General features: G+C 39.5%; 1 protein-coding gene across 3 annotated transcripts in view; it reads right to left on the bottom strand.

Annotated features, from left to right (window-relative positions):
- Positions 1–15,550, bottom strand: part of RMDN2 (regulator of microtubule dynamics 2) — a 58,056-nt gene extending 42,506 nt beyond the window's left edge. Inside the window, exons 1-2 of one of the 3 annotated variants that reach the window (XM_066266930.1) lie at positions 15,132–15,550; positions 10,189–10,656 (exon numbers count right to left, since the gene is read on the bottom strand). In XM_066266930.1, coding sequence (XP_066123027.1) covers positions 10,189–10,640 — 452 coding nt within the window. In that variant the 5' untranslated portion in view covers positions 10,641–10,656; positions 15,132–15,550. Of the gene's footprint in view, positions 1–10,188; positions 10,657–14,925 lie in introns of all 3 variants that reach the window. The other 2 variants (XM_066266928.1, XM_066266929.1) reach the window with 2 other exon arrangements.
- Positions 15,551–16,873: the final 1,323 nt, after the last annotated feature.

The raw sequence follows: 16,873 nt of genomic DNA, 5'->3' as shown, positions 1-16,873 counted from the left end.
AAAAACAAAAATAACAGCCCAGTGACAAATTTAGGGGATATTATATTATGAAAAGTAATAAAAAATAATGCAAATATCTTTTCTCTAAAAAGACTAATTATATTCTAACTTAAATATTTTTAATTGGTTATATATATTGTCCATCCATTCGTTATTCTGATAAATATATTTATAAACTTTGTATAATATAATGTGAAAAAAACCTGAAAAATATTCACTCAAAAATAAATATTTTAGTGATAATATTTAAAATAAAAATGTATTTTAAAAAATTTAAATAAAAAATTTGGAAAATATCTAAAAAATGCTAACTTTAAAAAATAAAAATAACTAATATATATACACTTCTCTCTCTGATTTCAGAGTTCCCTGGATTCCCAGACATGTGCACACATAAATGTGTAATAAAAGTGTTTAGTTAAAATATCTGGTTTCAATATAATCTATACATTTCCATGACAATATGTTTTTACTTATGATTTGTTCCTTATATTAACAAAAACATCATTTGTCAATGGGATGTGTGGCAAGAGAAATATCATTATCAAGGCTTACATAAATGAAAATTTCTAAATTGATAAATATAGAAATATACAGGGTGTGGCAAAAGTAGGTTTATAGTTGTGAATATGCAAAACAGTTAATTCTTATATTATTATTCATTAATTAATGTATTATTTTTCATACAAACAACTGTAAATCTACTTTTGCCCCACCTTGTAGATTATATAGGAATACTATCAGACTATAATAAAATATGTTAAACTCTCAAAGAATGTAATACAGTTAAAAGAACTGTATATCGGCCCTGGCCAGTTTGCTCAATGGTGGAGCATTGGCCTGGCGTGCAGGGGTCCTGGGTTCAATGCCCGGCCGGGGCACACAGGAGAGGTGCACATCTGCTTCTCCACCCATCCCCCTCTCCTTCCTCTCTGTCTCTCTCTTCCCCTCTCACAGCCGGGGCTCCATTGGAGCGGGGTTGGCCCAGGCGCTGAGGGTGGCTCCGTGGCCTCTGCCTCAGGCGCTAGAATGGCTCTGGTTGCAACAGAGCAACGCCCCAGAGGGGCAGAGCATCGCCCCCTGGTGGGCATGCCGGGTGGATCCCGGTCGGGCGCATGCGGGAGTCTGTCTGACTCCCTCCCCGTTTCCAACTTCAGAAAAATACAAAAAAAAAAAAAAAAAAAAAAAAAAAAGAACTGTATATCAAAGCTTGATGTTATTTTCAGATCACAGATGTGGTACAAGTCACTCAGAAATTTGGGACTACTCAATCTATAAGCATCAAGTGTGTTAAAAGTCTGAAACACATGAATAATCTTTGACTTCCATATTCCAATAAAGTTAATGAACTATCTTTCAAAAAACACAAATTAAAATTAAATTTAGATGGTAACATAGAAATTCTTCTCAGAAAACGCAATGAAGCTTAGTAAGAGAGAAGACTTCTATGAGAACCAAGCAGTGATTTCTACAGACTACAGCATGTGCCTGGTAGGAGAACTTCTGATTTGAGCTGCCCTTCTAAGAGAGGGTAAAATCTGAGATGACCTTATTTTAGGAATTTCAATAGGTGAAGATTTGTCTTCATCTTGAGTCGAGTTAGCAATATTTTCATCCTCAAAGGCATCTGTGATAACTTCATTTTGAAATGGGGTAAAGCTCCTACGTTTATAAAACGGAGAAACTCCAACAGTATGGGAAACAGAAGATAGACCTGGAGAGGAACACCGCTGAATCGCAGCTGGAGAAAGATGTGCTCTGAAGCTCTGAGAATCAGAACAAAGGGAATCTTTCCTTAATTGGCTTCTTTCTTGATTGTCAGTGGCAGGTTCATTTTGCTGAGAGTAGGAAATGAGAGTTGGAAGAGACAGGAAGGTTGCTGTGCTTTGCTGATAGGAGTCCTGACTGACTGAGAGATTCACTTTTGTTTGATAATCCATAAAATGTTTAATATTATAGTCAGGAGAAGAGCTTTCATATTTTTTGGCATCAACAATTCTTGAGTTTTTAGGAAGCATTTCAATTTCACATGAATTAAATATGCTCTCACTACTTGGTGGAAGATCAAAAAACACAGCACTTTCATAACAGGAAATTATACTTAGTTTAGGGTCAGAGAAAAGTGTTCGGGCTCTAAAACCAAAATGTTCCGAGGAAGATTTTAAATCAATGAAGCTGCTTTTTTCTTGAGAATCGAAGTTAGCTCTACTTTCTTCACGGTGAAGGGAAGCATTGCTTTTCTGTAACTTAACTGAAAGAGAATGTCTTTTTCCAGAGAAAGATTGGTGAGTAGGTTTATCGGATGGAGAAGATAAATTTCTACTTCTAGACAAACTGACTCTGTAAGTAGGATGGCTTGTTTTAAAATCAAGACATTTAGCTGAACGAGTAACAGAAGAGGCTCCATTGTGCAGGGTGTCTGAAGGAACTTGCTTTGTAGACCAATATTTTTGGAAGCTCTGGTCTTCTTTGCAGCAGCTAGAGTGAGAAAAGTGCCAAATGAAGAAAAAAATAGGGAGCAGAGGTGGAAAGCTGTCAAGGTACCTGAAGAATAATCTCTACCTTATCAATATAGAAACAATAGAAAATAAGCAAATTATGGCAGCTTAAATGGATGGTCACACAGAGGTACCCAAAAGAATGTCTACATTGAAAAGATTATCTCTAATTACCTACATATATCTTCCCAGTTTATTAAACTTTGGGAAGAAAGTTGATTCAGAGAAGCAGGCAGAAAGAAAGATCAGAGGAACCCATGAGAGGGCATCAGAACTAACGGATCCCCTGAAGGAAACGGTAGAACTTTCTGTTTTAAAAATGGTAAGCTATAATATCTGTTTGAGACTATTAAACTACTCTACTTAAAGGAGTTAAGTAGAATAAATTTATACCCTGTTGACTCATGCATTTTAAAATATTAACTATCTATAAAATAGAATCTCTCTGAAGAATATTTCAGATAAATATTCAGATATTCAGTTATTGTGGGAAACTAAAGGAAGCATTAAAGCTTGGTTTATGAATATATTGATGTTCTTTAGTACATGAAATGTATGGAGAAACATATGGGTTTTCTTTTTCTTTTTAAAGGCTTACCTTAAGCATTTTCCCATATTAAATTTAATCAAAAATAAATCTCTCCCTTCCTTTCTAAGCCATTGTCTTTAAGCCATAAATGCCCTGTGCAGGTGGAACAGGTCAGAAGACTGAATGTTTAAGCTCCATGTGGAATTCACATGGCAACAACAGAGGATGTGATGACAGCAGACTCTAGAATCTAATGACGTCAGTTTAGAATAAAATTGTACTGTGGTTCACCTTTCTGAAAAGTTCCAATTCACATAATCGTGGAATGTGTATTCTAACTTTGTTATGTTTAAGGAGTCAGCCAGCAAATCAAAAGATGAGAAAACAGCAAAATGAAGGCCATAATATATATGATATCCACACAGTCCTTTACTTGGGACTGTCTCTCTCACTAGCTGCCCTCCAAACCCCTGGCCTACTAACTCTTTCTTTCACTTGAACACATTTTACCCCAGGTTTTTACATCCTCCAGTAATATGGAAAAGTGACTGTTACACAATTTGACATGAAGATATATTGAGAAGGTAAAAAACCTAAAGAGCAATAATTGTTCCCTGAATAAAACAGCTTCCTCTACCTTTGTAGTAAAGTATCCCATCTTATTGTGTGGGCCACATGCACAGACTATGAAGATGAGCTGAGCCACTGTTTATATCCCCTTGAAACAACTTATACCCATTTAAAGGCAAGGTTAACAGAATTATTGAAAAAAATATATATTATCTTCTCCTTTTCCAAACCAACTTAAAGCACTGTTCACATAATAGGTGTATGTGTATAGACACTTATGACATAAAACACCCTCAAATATATTTCTTTTTACTTCTCAATATCCTGAATACCCTACTACTGCCTCCTATTTCTGTTCTGTTCCTAAAGACTTCCTTGGGAAATCCTTGAACAAATTCCTCTCCAGATGCCTAAGGTTCACTAATTCTCACCATACAATTGTTGGTTTATAATTTGATTTTACCCTACATACAAGTTAATAAGTTAATCTGTTATTGCTCATGGATGCTGAAGACACAATATTCTTGGGTCAGAGACTGAGGACTTGATTACTCACAGCAAATCAATCAGTGTGAGCACCAGCATATTTGTGTCGGTTCGCCTTAAGCCTCGGTCCCACAAGGCAATGCCAGAAACTCACATTTGCAGTGAGCTGTGTTATAAAGAAAGGAGCAATGAGCTTAGGGAATCCAACACTTTTATAGCACGCAGTAAGTAAATCTGCTAAACCTGCTGTTGGTCCTCGAGAAAAACATTCCCTTATTCCTCAAGGTTTCTCACCCTGCGAAATGGCTGGGACAAAGGATGGTCATGTAGACCTAATACTCTTCACAAAAATTAACTCAAAATGGATCACAGACATAAGTATAAAGTAAAAAACCATAAAACTGCTAGAAGATAACATTGGAGAAAACCTAGATAAATTTGGGTATGGCAATGTCTTTTTAGATGTAACACTAAAGGCATGATTTATGAAAGAAATAATTGATAAGCTTCTGGTCTGCAAAAGACAATGTCAAGAGAATGAAAAGTCACAGACTGGGAGAAAATATTTGCAAGATATCAATACATACCCAAAAAAGGACTGTTAGCTAAAATATATGAAAACTCTTAAAGCTCAATAATAAGAAAATGAACAACCCAATTTAAAAATGGAGCAAAGAAAAAAAAATTTTAGTTAAAAAAATTAAAATGAGCCAAAGACTTTACCAGACACCTCATCAAAAAAGAAATACAGATGGCAGATAAGTATATGAAAAGATGCTCCACATCTTATCGTATGTCATCAAAGAAATGCAAATTAAAACAACAATGAGATACCACTACACACCTATAAGATGGTGAAAATTCAGAACTCTGACAACATAGAAATGGTGGTGAGGATTTGGAACAACAGCAGCTACAATTCATTGTTGGAAGTGAAGACAGTCATCTTGGAAGACAGTTTAGAGGTTTCTTACAAAGTAAGCGTACTCTTACTATACAATCCAGTAATCATGTTCCTTGGAATTTACCCAAATGAAACAAAAACTTATATCCACTCAAAAATCTGCACATGCCCTGGCAGGTTGGCTCAGTGGTAGAGCGTCGGCCTGGCGTGCAGGAGTCCTGGGTTCGATTCCTGGCCAGGGAACACAGGAGAAGCGTCCATCTGCTTCTCCACCCCTCCCCCTCTCCTTCCTCTCTGTCTCTCTCTTCCCCTCCCGCAGCCAAGGCTCCATTGGAGCAAAGTTGGCCCGGGTGCTGGGGATGGCTCCGTGGCCTTTGCCTCAGGCGCTAGAATGGCTCTGGTTGCAACAGAGCAACGCCCCAGATGGGCAGAGCATTGCCCCCTGGTGGGCATGCCGGGTGCATCCCGGTCAGGTGCATGCGGGAGTCTGTCTGACTGCCTCCCTGTTTCCAATTTCAGAAAAATCCAAAAAAAAAAAAAAAAATCTGCACATGAGTGCTTCTAGCAGCTGTCTCATAATTGCCAACACTCAGAGACAGCCATGATGCCCTTCAGTAGGTGCATGGATCAATAGTTTGTGGTACATCCAGACAATGGAATATTATTCAGTGCTAAAAAGAAATGAACTGTTAAGCCATAAAAATATATGGAGGAAACTTAAATGCGTATTATGAAGTAAAGAAAGTCAATCTGAAAAGGCTACACATTGTAGGGTTCCAAATAAATGACATTCTTAAAAAGGTGAAGCTATAGAGATAGCAAAAAGATCAGTGATTGCCAGGGGTGGGGGCGTGGAGAGAGGGATGAACAAGCAGAGCACAGAGGACTTCTAAAGCAGTGAAAATACTCAGTATGATATCATGATGATGGATTCATGTCATTAAATATTTGCCCAAATCCACAGAATGTACAAACCGAGAGTGGAACATAATGTAAACTATAGCTTTAAATGACTATGCTATGTCGATGTAGTTTCATTAACTGTAACAAATGTACCACTCTGGTACTGGGTAAGGAGGCTATGCATGCGTGGGGTTAGGGATTAGATGGAAAATCTCTGTACCTTCCCCTCAAGTTTTCTATGAACCTAAAAATTCTCTAAAAATGTAAAGTCTCTAGCCTGACTAGTGGTAGCACAGTGGATACAGCGTTGAACAGGGAAGCCGTAGGTTTTACACCCCGAGGTCACTGGCTTACGCACAGGTTCACCAACTTGAGTATGGGGTCACTGGCTTGAGCGTGTGATCATAGAGATGGTCCCATAGTTGCTGGCTTGAGCTCAAAGGGTGCTGGCCTGAGTCCAAGGTTGCTGGCTTGAGCAAGGAGCCACTGGCTTGGCTACAGCCCCCTGGTCAAGGCACGTACAAGAAGCAATCAATGAACAACTAAAAGTGATGAAACTATGAGTTGATGCTTCTCATCTCTCTCCCTTCCTGTTTGTCTGTCTGTCTCTGTCTTTTACTTTGTCTCTCAGTCTCTCTCTCGCTAAAAAAAAAAAAAGTCTCAATTTTTAAAAAAATCAAAAAGCAAGAGTGCTTAGGGCATACATTCTTGGAATGCCCAGCAAGATGTGGAAGAGAATAAGAAGTCCAAGGAGCACGGCTCTCACTATAGCAATCTATTCTTTTTTCCTTCTGTGTTGTGAGATGGTTGTCTCTTTTCTGAAGTCATATTAAGATCCACAAGTACTTTTTCCAAAAACACATCTTTTGCATATTAAAACAATGGAGTATGTAATACATAGAAAGTTTCTGTAAGAAACTTGTCTTTCCAAAATTGGACCAGCTTGCTGTTTAACAGTCCTTCCTAGGGCCTCTAGAAGCAGCACTGGCCCACTGAGCTACTCTGAAGGAAATAATGAATTTATGACTAGATCTTAATGCTGACAAATATTTCTGTCCAAAGGAGGTAATAAATGAGGTCAGATCTTTGCACTCCTGCCCCACTGAAGGAAATCTATAATTATGAATTTTTTTAAAAAGTGTTTGGGCGTATGTGTTTGGAAGATGGTGAAGAAGATCCAAATCTGCCTAGACATTTGAAAGGAAATCATATACTCCATGGGTTATATGAAGTTGTTTAATATAGTTCTGGATAGAGTACTCGCCTAAATCTCTAGTCCTAAAATTGCCCCTCATTGCTTATTTTTAGGAAAACTATAGTTAGATCTATCCCTAAAGAAATCATTAACCCCTCACAATGGCATGCATCTAAAACTGCTCCTTCAATCCATTCCTGACTCTTATTCTATCAGTGTAACGACCCCAGGAACATTCTGCCTCATCACATCCAGCAGTCTCCTAAGCCTTCTTTTGTACCTCAGCCACTCCATTCCCACCAAGACCAGTACTCCATCATGGTATATCTTACTATGTATGCCTCACGAACATTTTGTTCACTTATAACTGTAACTGCCACTAATTAAAACTACAATTTAATCATGATATCTCAGTGGAAGTTTAGAAATCTTCTAGAACAAAGCTGTTCAAACTTTAGGGTACTTCTGAGTCACCAGCATGTTAAAATGCAGATTCCTGGGCACTACTCCCAGAGGTTTGATTTATTAGGTCTGGGGTGAATCTTGAGAAGGTGAATTTCTATTAACCTCCCAGACTAGATGGGATGTTCATGCTGCTGGTCCACAGATCACATTGAGTATTCTATGCAAGAACATCTAGGTAATGACCCCTCAAAGTAATAGTTAAAAGGGCCTTTTAGATGCCTCACAGAAGCCTCCTTCGTGAGCTGGGGTCCAGGAAGGACAACAAATGATATCAAAACTGAATATCCCTTCTTTTGGTGCCATGATAAGTCCTTAAGAAACCTAGATTGGGGGGGGGGGGGACACTGAATGAGACTGAGTCTATCACAAAAAGACTAGCTCTAAACCAGAATTAACCAAGTTAATTTGGATTGACAAATTCAAGTTTTCCCACATTATCTAAAACAGAGCTAGTGAGCTAAATTCACTTATAGAGTAATGTACCTTTATATCTTTAGCCATCTGAGTGTAGTGAATGTAAATTACTCAATCTATTACATTAAATTATAGTTATTTGTACAAACAGCCTTCCAGATATACCCAAATATACAAAGTAATAACAATGTCAATTGCTAAATTTGCACCAGGTTAACTTTCTTTTTCATGACAATATTAAACTCTATCCACATAGGTTCATTGTTGGCAGTTTGCTACTCCAATAGCATGGTTATCCTTATGTGACTTGAAAGGAAAAAGTACTTCTTGGGGACTACCAAACAATTTAATAGGTTATCTCTAGACTTTTCCTATCCATTCTTAGTTCCTTTTGAAAGAAAGGTTAATTAATTCAGTAGATAGTAGTTACTAAATGCAGTCTAGTAAATACAAAGGAACAGTACATGGTCAAGGATTCAAACTGATCCAGTAAAAAATTGCAAGTAGTTTTAAAAACAGCAGAAACAAAAAAGTATATTTTTTGTTCAACAAGTAGAGATGTGTTCCAGCAACATTAGCTGTGAAGAATACAACATGGGGTCCCTGCATTAAAAGGATTGCAGGCTACGTCATATCACTAGTGCTTCTTTACTTACTTGCCTATTTTACTCCTCAAAAACATTAGTTAGGCACAATTTCTTTATTGATAAATCATCTGTTTTTCCTCTCAGAGAATTTTATGTATGTTCTTGGTTTTAGAATTCAGTGGATTAGCCTGACCAGCCGGTGGTGCAGTGGATAGAGCGTTGGACTGGGATGCAAAGGACCCAGGTTTGAGACCCCAAGGTCGCCAGCTTGAGCGCAGGTTCATCTGGTTTGAGCAAAAGCTCACCAGCTTAAACCCAAGGTTGCTGGCTCAAGCAAGGGGTTACTCGGTCTGCTGAAGGCCCGCGGTCAAGGCACATATGAGAAAGCAATCAATGAACAACTAAGGTGTCGCAACAAAAAACTGATGATTGATGCTTCTCATCTCTCTCTGTTCCTGTCTGTCTGTCCCTCTCTATCCCTCTCTCTGACTCTCTCTGTCTCTGTAAAAAAAAAAAAAAAAAAAAAAATTAGTGGATTACCCCATGTAAAGATGAAACTGAATCACTATTACATTTTCAAGTCTTTTTAGGTCTGCACTGCTCAATGCAGTAGCCACTAGTCTCAAATAGCCATTTAAATTTAATTACAATTAAGTTTAAAAATCAGCTCTTCCATTATACCAGCTATACTTCAAGTCTCTGCTACACTGCGCAGCACAAATTTAGACCATTTCCATCACCACACAAGGTTCTATTGGACTGCACTTATTGGACCACTCTTATCCAAGGGCTCACACAGTGACCACACATGAAAATAGGTTACAAATTCTGGCAAACAAGTACTTTCTTCTTCAATACTCCATGATATCACCTAGCACTAGTAAGTTATTTATATTCTTTTTGTCAATGTGGTCCACACTAGCTTAAGTCCTGACCTTTATTGGATATGGTTCTAATTGTAATATAAGCTAAAATAATCACTTTTTTTTTTATGTCTTGTTTGTAGCAGAATATAGGGGTGGGCAAAATGTTGTTTACAGTTGTGAGTATGCAAAACAGTTTGTTCTTGTATTATCCATTTATTAATTATTGTATTATTTTTTATTATTAACCTACTTTGCCCACCCCTGTATATGACTGGGAATGCCTAACAAAAGTACCTAAATAATACCAATAATGCGATAATCAACTCAACATGGAAAACATCTTAAGAAAACTTACCCAGGCCCTGGCCGGTTGGCTCAGCGGTAAAGCGTTGGTCTGGCGTGCGGGGGACCCAGGTTCGATTCGGGTCAGGGCACATAGGAGAAGCTCCCATTTGCTTCTCCACCCCCCCCCCTCCTTCCTCTCTGTCTCTCTCTTCTCCTCCCACAGCCAAGGCTTCATTGGAGCAAAGATGGCCCGGGCGCTGGGGATGGCTCCTTGGCCTCTGCCCCAGGCGCTAGAGTGGGTCTGGTGGAGGCAGAGCGACGCCCCGGAGGGGCAGAGCATCGCCCCCTGGTGGGCAGAGCGTCGCCCCCTGGTGGGCGTGCCGGGTGGATCCTGGTCGGGCACATGCGGGAGTCTGTCTGACTGTCTCTTCCCGTTTCCATCTTCAGGAAAAATAAATAAATAAATAAATAAAAAAGAAATCTTACCCTCCTTCACTTTCTGCTTCCTCTGAACTGTTACTTGTTCCTGAACTTTGAACTGTGGCAAGCCTTCTTTTCCTAGCTCTGTGCTGAGAACTAATCCTATGAGCATTTTTCTTTCCTCCAACTTCACCATGTACATATTCCTCCAGCTTTGGAATGGTTTCTTTAAGAACTCTAATTTCCTCTTTGAGTTCTTCCATATTTGTCAGCAATTCGTTTAACTTCTCCAGTATCTCCAGTTGCCTTCCATGAAAGATCACTGCTGTTCCTTGGCCATTATGCATTTCATCTTGGAGAGTTGTCGAATCAAATGCATTACCCAGAGAAAGAAATTTAGGTAAATTCATGGCTGCCCCTGGTTTACGAACCTTGTGGTACCACAGAAGAAACAAGCTGATTCCAGTAGTTCCCACCATGATGCCAAGTATCAGTTCTTTGGCTGTGGAATGAGACATTTCTTGGATTTTGTTTCTAAAATTAAAAAGCATAAATGTAAGTGAATGTTGTTTCTTTCTGTGCTCACCACAAAAATATTAGAGCTTTTTCAATCAAGAAAAGCCAAATCTATATCATCACATGTATATATAAAAAAAATACTTGATAAATCAGAAATCACAAACTAAAATATATTACCTTTATAATAATGTATGTGAACCAGTAGAAATATTTACTTTAAGGATATTACTGAAGTCCATTGTAAAGTATCAACTTTAATTCAGAGTTTGCATTCTCATGACTGATCTGCTATTTACTTTTTACTATAACTCTTTAAAGGATGTGATATATAGAGGTAAAAGCATCATTAAAATTTCTGGAAAAAAAATTTTAAGAATTCAAATTATGCTTAACTCTGTCTGAACCTTTTATTTGTAATGAATTAACTAGTGTGCTGATTTGTGGATCTTAACTAATCTTTAAGGAAGACTTTGAAATGGCAATAAGTATATTAGAACTATGATGAACTTACATGATTAGAATAAAATATAGTAAGGTTTTTTTTACAGACATTGAAGTCCTAAAGCTGTTTTTCCATCAATTTCCCTATTTTGTGGAAAGATAAACACCTGTATTAAATTCTGTTAGCAACTTGGGAGAAATGTTACAAATAATGGTAAACTGTCTATTATAGAAAATTAAATTTGTAAATTTTTTGGTTTGTTTTTCTGACACTTTCTCAAGGAGCTGATTATTACAACACTGCCACCAATGATCCCTGAAAAAAAGGAAACAAGGGAGATAAATTCTTTAATCTCCCCAGGTTTACAATTGGAGGCAATTTCTGGACTATGGCACTGGAAAGGGAAAACCAAGCAGAGTCTGGTAGTCTCACTGAATTAAACGATCAGGGTTCAGAAAAACTGAAGTACCTACAATTTGTGGGCAAAGTACTGATGATAAGGGAAGTATACAATGAAAGAACTCCAGAAATATGTACAGGAGTCTCCATGAATCTTTAATTGAATACCAGTCAGAACACATGTGGAGTGAAACCCCATCAGGCCAGGCAAAGAACAATTTCCAGGGACTACAAGCTTAACTATTCCTCAAGATTACACAGAACTGGGAAATGCTCAGGTTACAACCAGCCAGAGTGTACAATGCTTATGAAATATATTAGGGTTTCATTAGAGAAGACAGAAGGGTAATGCCTTGGTAACCTATTATAAATAGGCTTAATTAACCCTAGAGTTAGGGTTATTGAGACTTGCCCTAAAATAGCGTTAGAATGAGCCTCTAAGGATCAAAACATATTCACAAGTAATTTACCTGCCTTCAAGAGAAAGAGAAAGACCAGTACTCTTCCTTCTTTCCTTTCCTCTCCTCTCCTCTCCTCTCCTCTCCTCTCCTCTCCTCTCCTCTCCTCTCCTCTCCTCTCCTCTCCTCTCCTCTCCTCTCCTCTCCTCTCCTCTCCTCTCCTCTCCTCTCCTCTCCTCTCCTCTCCTCTCCTCTCCTCTCCTCTCCTCTCCTCTCCTCTCCTCTCCTCTCCTCTCCTCTCCTCTCCTCTCCTCTCCTCTCCTCTCCTCTCCTCTCCTCTCATCTCCTCTCCTCTCCTCTCCTCTCCTCTCCTCTCCTCTCCTCTCCTCTCCTCTCCCTCTCCTCTCCTCTCCTCTCCTCTCCTTTCCCTTCCTTCCTTCCTTCCTTCCTTCCTTCCTTCTTCTTTCTCTCTCTCTCTCTCCCTCCCTCTCTCTCTTTCTTTCTTTCTTTTTTAATTAAGTGAAGGGAGGGTGGAGGCAAAGAACACACGTGCCCCACCGGGATCCACCAGGCAACCCCTGTCTGGGGCCTATGCTCTGCCCATCTAGGCCCATGCTCTCAACCAAGCTATTTTTAGCATCTGAGGCAGAGGCTCCATGGAATCTTCCTCAGCGCCTGGGGCCAATGCGCCGAACCAATCAGCCATGGCTGCAAGAGGAGAGAAAAGGAGAGAAAGAGAAGGAGAGGGGGAAGGGGGAAGAAGTAGATGGTCGTTTCTCCTGTCTGCCCTGACCAGGAATCTAATCTGGGACATCCACACACTGGGCCAACCGGTCAGGGACCAGAATTAATTTTCTTTTAAGCAAAAATATTTTTACCTTATTGATATAATTGTGAATTGTAAGTCTAATCATCTGTCCACTCCTGTTCCATCCAGGTGACTTATCAGCAGTAGATTCAAATAAATTCGTAACTTCAGGTGAAGTTGTAAGGCATTATTATTAGTTGTTAAATGCTATTTCCTCAAAATAATTACATCACAAAACTAAATTATGTTGAAAGATTATTGCAAAAAGGCGATAGATACAAGAAAAGCTACTATATGCCCCTGACTCACATTTGCATATATCTAATAGTCATGCATTAAGCTTGATCATTTGGCTCTTTTTTCTGAGTGACAAAACTAAGGCAGGATATTCATAGCATGATGTTGAGGCCTATTAAAATAAATATCTATCTGATTGCTTCTTGAATCATTCCTGCTGGGCCTCCCTTGAACTTTACATTCAAAAACATAATGTAGTTAAAAAAATTTTTTTCATTTAGTAAATAAATAAATAGAAGTCAAAATATACTTAGGAAAGAGATCTTATCTTTGAGATGGTATCAGGTTTAAACAGGTAAAAAAAAGTGTCAAATTTTGACTTTCTTAGGGATTATAGCAACCCCAAACTGTCTCTTTGAGGCAGGTCCTATTATTTTCTATATTTGCAGATAAGCAAACTGAGGCACACAACATCGGGTCGTGTGCTCAGGGGTCATCAAGCAGGAAGTGAGAACTGTCACCCTTGATAACTACTGGATGCACTGCTGCATGATGACGATTCAGAACTCCTCAACAAAGACGTGAAGGACAATGCTGACTGTTCAGAGCTGAGATGACTTCAGAACTATCAACTGGAAAAGAAACTAGAATCAACAGAGCGGGTATTGGTTTTAAATAACCACTATTAGAGACTAAAGGCTGAAGCTATGTTTAAATTTTATAACAGTATAAAATAATATGCTTCTAACCAAATAATTTGAAAAATGTCACTCAAAAATACTAATGTAGAAAATTAATAAATCAAAACGCTTGCCTGCAGCATAATGTTATATCATTTATATGACTTTTATGTTTAATTATCAAATTAGTATACATTTGCATGTTAGTATAAAAACACAATAATCTGGAAAATCTATTGACTTGATAATCAGTTGCTAAGTATTATTCCTGTTTAAGTTTCAGTTTCTCAGGTGCTAGTAATAACAGTGGAAAATGACAGACATAATTTTAGTATAAATTTTTGGCATCTAAAATGAATGGTAATACATAATTAAAGGTTACTTGCAAATGAGAATCAAGAGTTCTACTGAAATAAATCATCAAAATCTTAAAATATCTACATTAAAATTTCTTCATTCAGTCATAAAAGATTAACTTCAGAAAACATTTTTTATGTTCTAGTTTAAAATAACTTTTAGGTAAAAATTATGCTTTACTAAGTTAATTATGCTTTCTGCAATATCTAGCATAGATGTTCACTTAATTCATCATCAGCTTCTTAGTGGGAAATAAACAAAATATATAATTTATAAAGTCAGGAGATGTAAGAAAATTTTTCCAGGAGGGCTATAGGAACATTACAGGTGACAGACAAGCCTGAGTTTTAAGTTTCCCAAGGAATCGCTCTGAGACCTGGAATCAGTGATCAGATTCCTCACAGAGACCTGGGTCAACTGATAACTTTTAAGTGGATTCTAACACTCAAATTTCATAAGGTTTTCCTATTTTATGATTTCTTTTCAATTAAGGGCTATCTGATATTTGACTTATTTGCAAATGTTTGTCTCACTGAAAATCTGTTTTGTGTAATATAGGTAGAAATTCCGAGTTTTGAGCAAAACAAGACAAAAACGTTTGTTGACGGCTGAAAGGTTGACTCAGGGAGCCGAGGTGAGAGGCGAGCAAGTGTGTTGGGCGGAAGCTCATCGGGTCCGCACGGACGTGCCTGCCGAAGCGGCACACTGCCCGCTCCCCACACGCCCGCTTCCTACGGGGCTGCCGCTGCCGGGGCGCCCGCTCCGCCGCCAGAAGAACGAACAGCAGTGCTGGCCCGTGGGAGGACGTGCTGGCCAGCGGGAAGACCTGCCGCGGCACGTCCGCGCGACCCGGAAGCGCAGTGCCGGCCACCGGAAGTGCTGCCTCAGCCCACCGCACACCCCCGAGTCGGGTCGCATCCCGTCCTGATCCGCCGCGCGGCCCTCTGCCCACCTAGCACGCACCTGTGTTCGCCTCGCGGGCTTCTCTGCCGTCAGAGACCGAGGGCAGATGGAAGGGGAGCGCCCGTGGACAGCAGTCTCGCCGCCCTCGAGTCCGAGGTCCGGCGCAGCGGCCGTCGCCTCCTGACCCGAATAGCGGAGGCGCGGGGGAGGAGTCCGTGGCCCCTAGTCCCTCGGGTCCCGCCTCTTGGCTCTGGGTGTTAACCCACCTGGGAGGGCGTCCAGCTCACCTTACACTAAAGTAGGTTGCGCTCCGCCTGGCCCCTCGGCCCGCTGGGGACATTTTGCCCGGATGCTGCCTCCCCTTGAAGCCCGTCCCCCCGGCGCCCTGGCTCAGGGCCACTGCGGCCAGCCCCGCGGGAGGCTCGGCGCGACCTGTCCACCGCCCAGCGTGTTCCCTTCCATCACTGCAGCTCCTGGGATTACCCTTCTTTTGTGCCCCTTTCTAGGCACAGCCTCTGCATGACATGGTCAAATGCAGATGTCTTCAACTAATTAGTCATTATGGTCACAGCCACGCTTTCCTCACTTCATTTTAACTCTTGTTCCCTTTTAATGAGCACATTCTCCAACCTATTCTCCCTCCCCCACACCATTTTAAGTTGTCTCTAGATGAAAACCACAATCTTCTCAGATGCTTCACACTTGAGATGTAAGCTTCACTTTCTGTGGTTTGTATAATGACAATAAAATTCTTCCAAATAAACTCTTAGCTGCACACTCACTCTCTTCCGTATTTCCCTCACTTTGAGCTTTAAATTTAAGCTTGCAAAGAACTTAACTCCTGGTTGCTAAATTCCTCAGCAATGTACCGGATGGAATTAAAAATGGGTACACTCCTCTTAAAAAGAGGGGAGGGGGGACTATAAAATCAGAAGGCTAATTCTACAGTCCATACACCAATCTACTGATATGAATTCTATGGTATCTTTAAGACCATAATGGTTTTTTGTTTTGTTTTGTTTTTTTTTGTAGAGTTCCTGAATAAGATCATAGAACAGGGACAAAGTTCAGTACCCTAAGGAAAAAGCTACAGTGGTTTTACTTACAAAAGTACTGAATGCAGTACAATAGGGATAGACCTAGCAATTCTGATTAATCAGTAGATGGGGACATTTGAGCTACTTCCCTTGCCCTTTAATCTGCTCTAAAGAAGTTCCCCTTCCTGACTTCCTCATTGTCATCTCTGCTTCTATTTGTGTGTATCAGAAAATACGGACTGGCAGTAGGGGCTAATCTCATGGAACCTGCATAGGGGATTGTGAGGCAGACTCGGCTAGGTCCCTCCGTGTGGTCTCAGAGCAGTCATTGTCTCCGCGACAGTTTTTGAGCTTTATGCAAGCTGCATTCAAGAACAAATAAGTCTAGTCATAGTAATTTTATTAAAATTAAGTTATGTTATGGAAGACAGCAAATCTTAACCTCTAAGATTTGAAACTAGTAAAGCACTTCCTCCTATGAACCATTTTCAATACTACTTTTATTATGTTTTGCAAAGATATTACAACATAATGTTAAATTTGCTTTATTTCACCAGAATACAATATAATATAAACCTGTCACACATGGTGATAATGGTTCTGTGTTTTGTTGTTGTTTGTTTGTTCTAAACAGGATTTAGTTATGAAAGAAACTTTACTGTTTCTTCAATACTTAAAAGAAGCTTAAATTACCTTGAGGCCGTGGCGGTAGCTCAGCTGGTTAGAGCCTTGTCCTAATACATCAAGGTTGCAGGTTCCATCCCCAGTCAGGGCACATACAAGAATCAATCAATGAATGCATGAATAAGTGAAACAACAAATCAATGTTTCTCATCCTCCACTTTCTCTCTTTCTAATCTCAATAAAAATTTAAAAAGAAAAAAACACGTTGAGATTCAAGCTTTCCCAGAAGGAGCCTGCTGAACCCTAGCACACAGCACAGAAAAGGTCCTCAATACACATATGGGGTG

This window comes from Saccopteryx bilineata, chromosome 3 (genome assembly GCF_036850765.1).
Source record: "Saccopteryx bilineata isolate mSacBil1 chromosome 3, mSacBil1_pri_phased_curated, whole genome shotgun sequence".
NCBI lineage: Eukaryota > Metazoa > Chordata > Mammalia > Chiroptera > Emballonuridae > Saccopteryx > Saccopteryx bilineata.
Note: the sequence above shows the minus strand (reverse complement) of the source record. Positions and strands in the feature narration are given on the sequence as shown.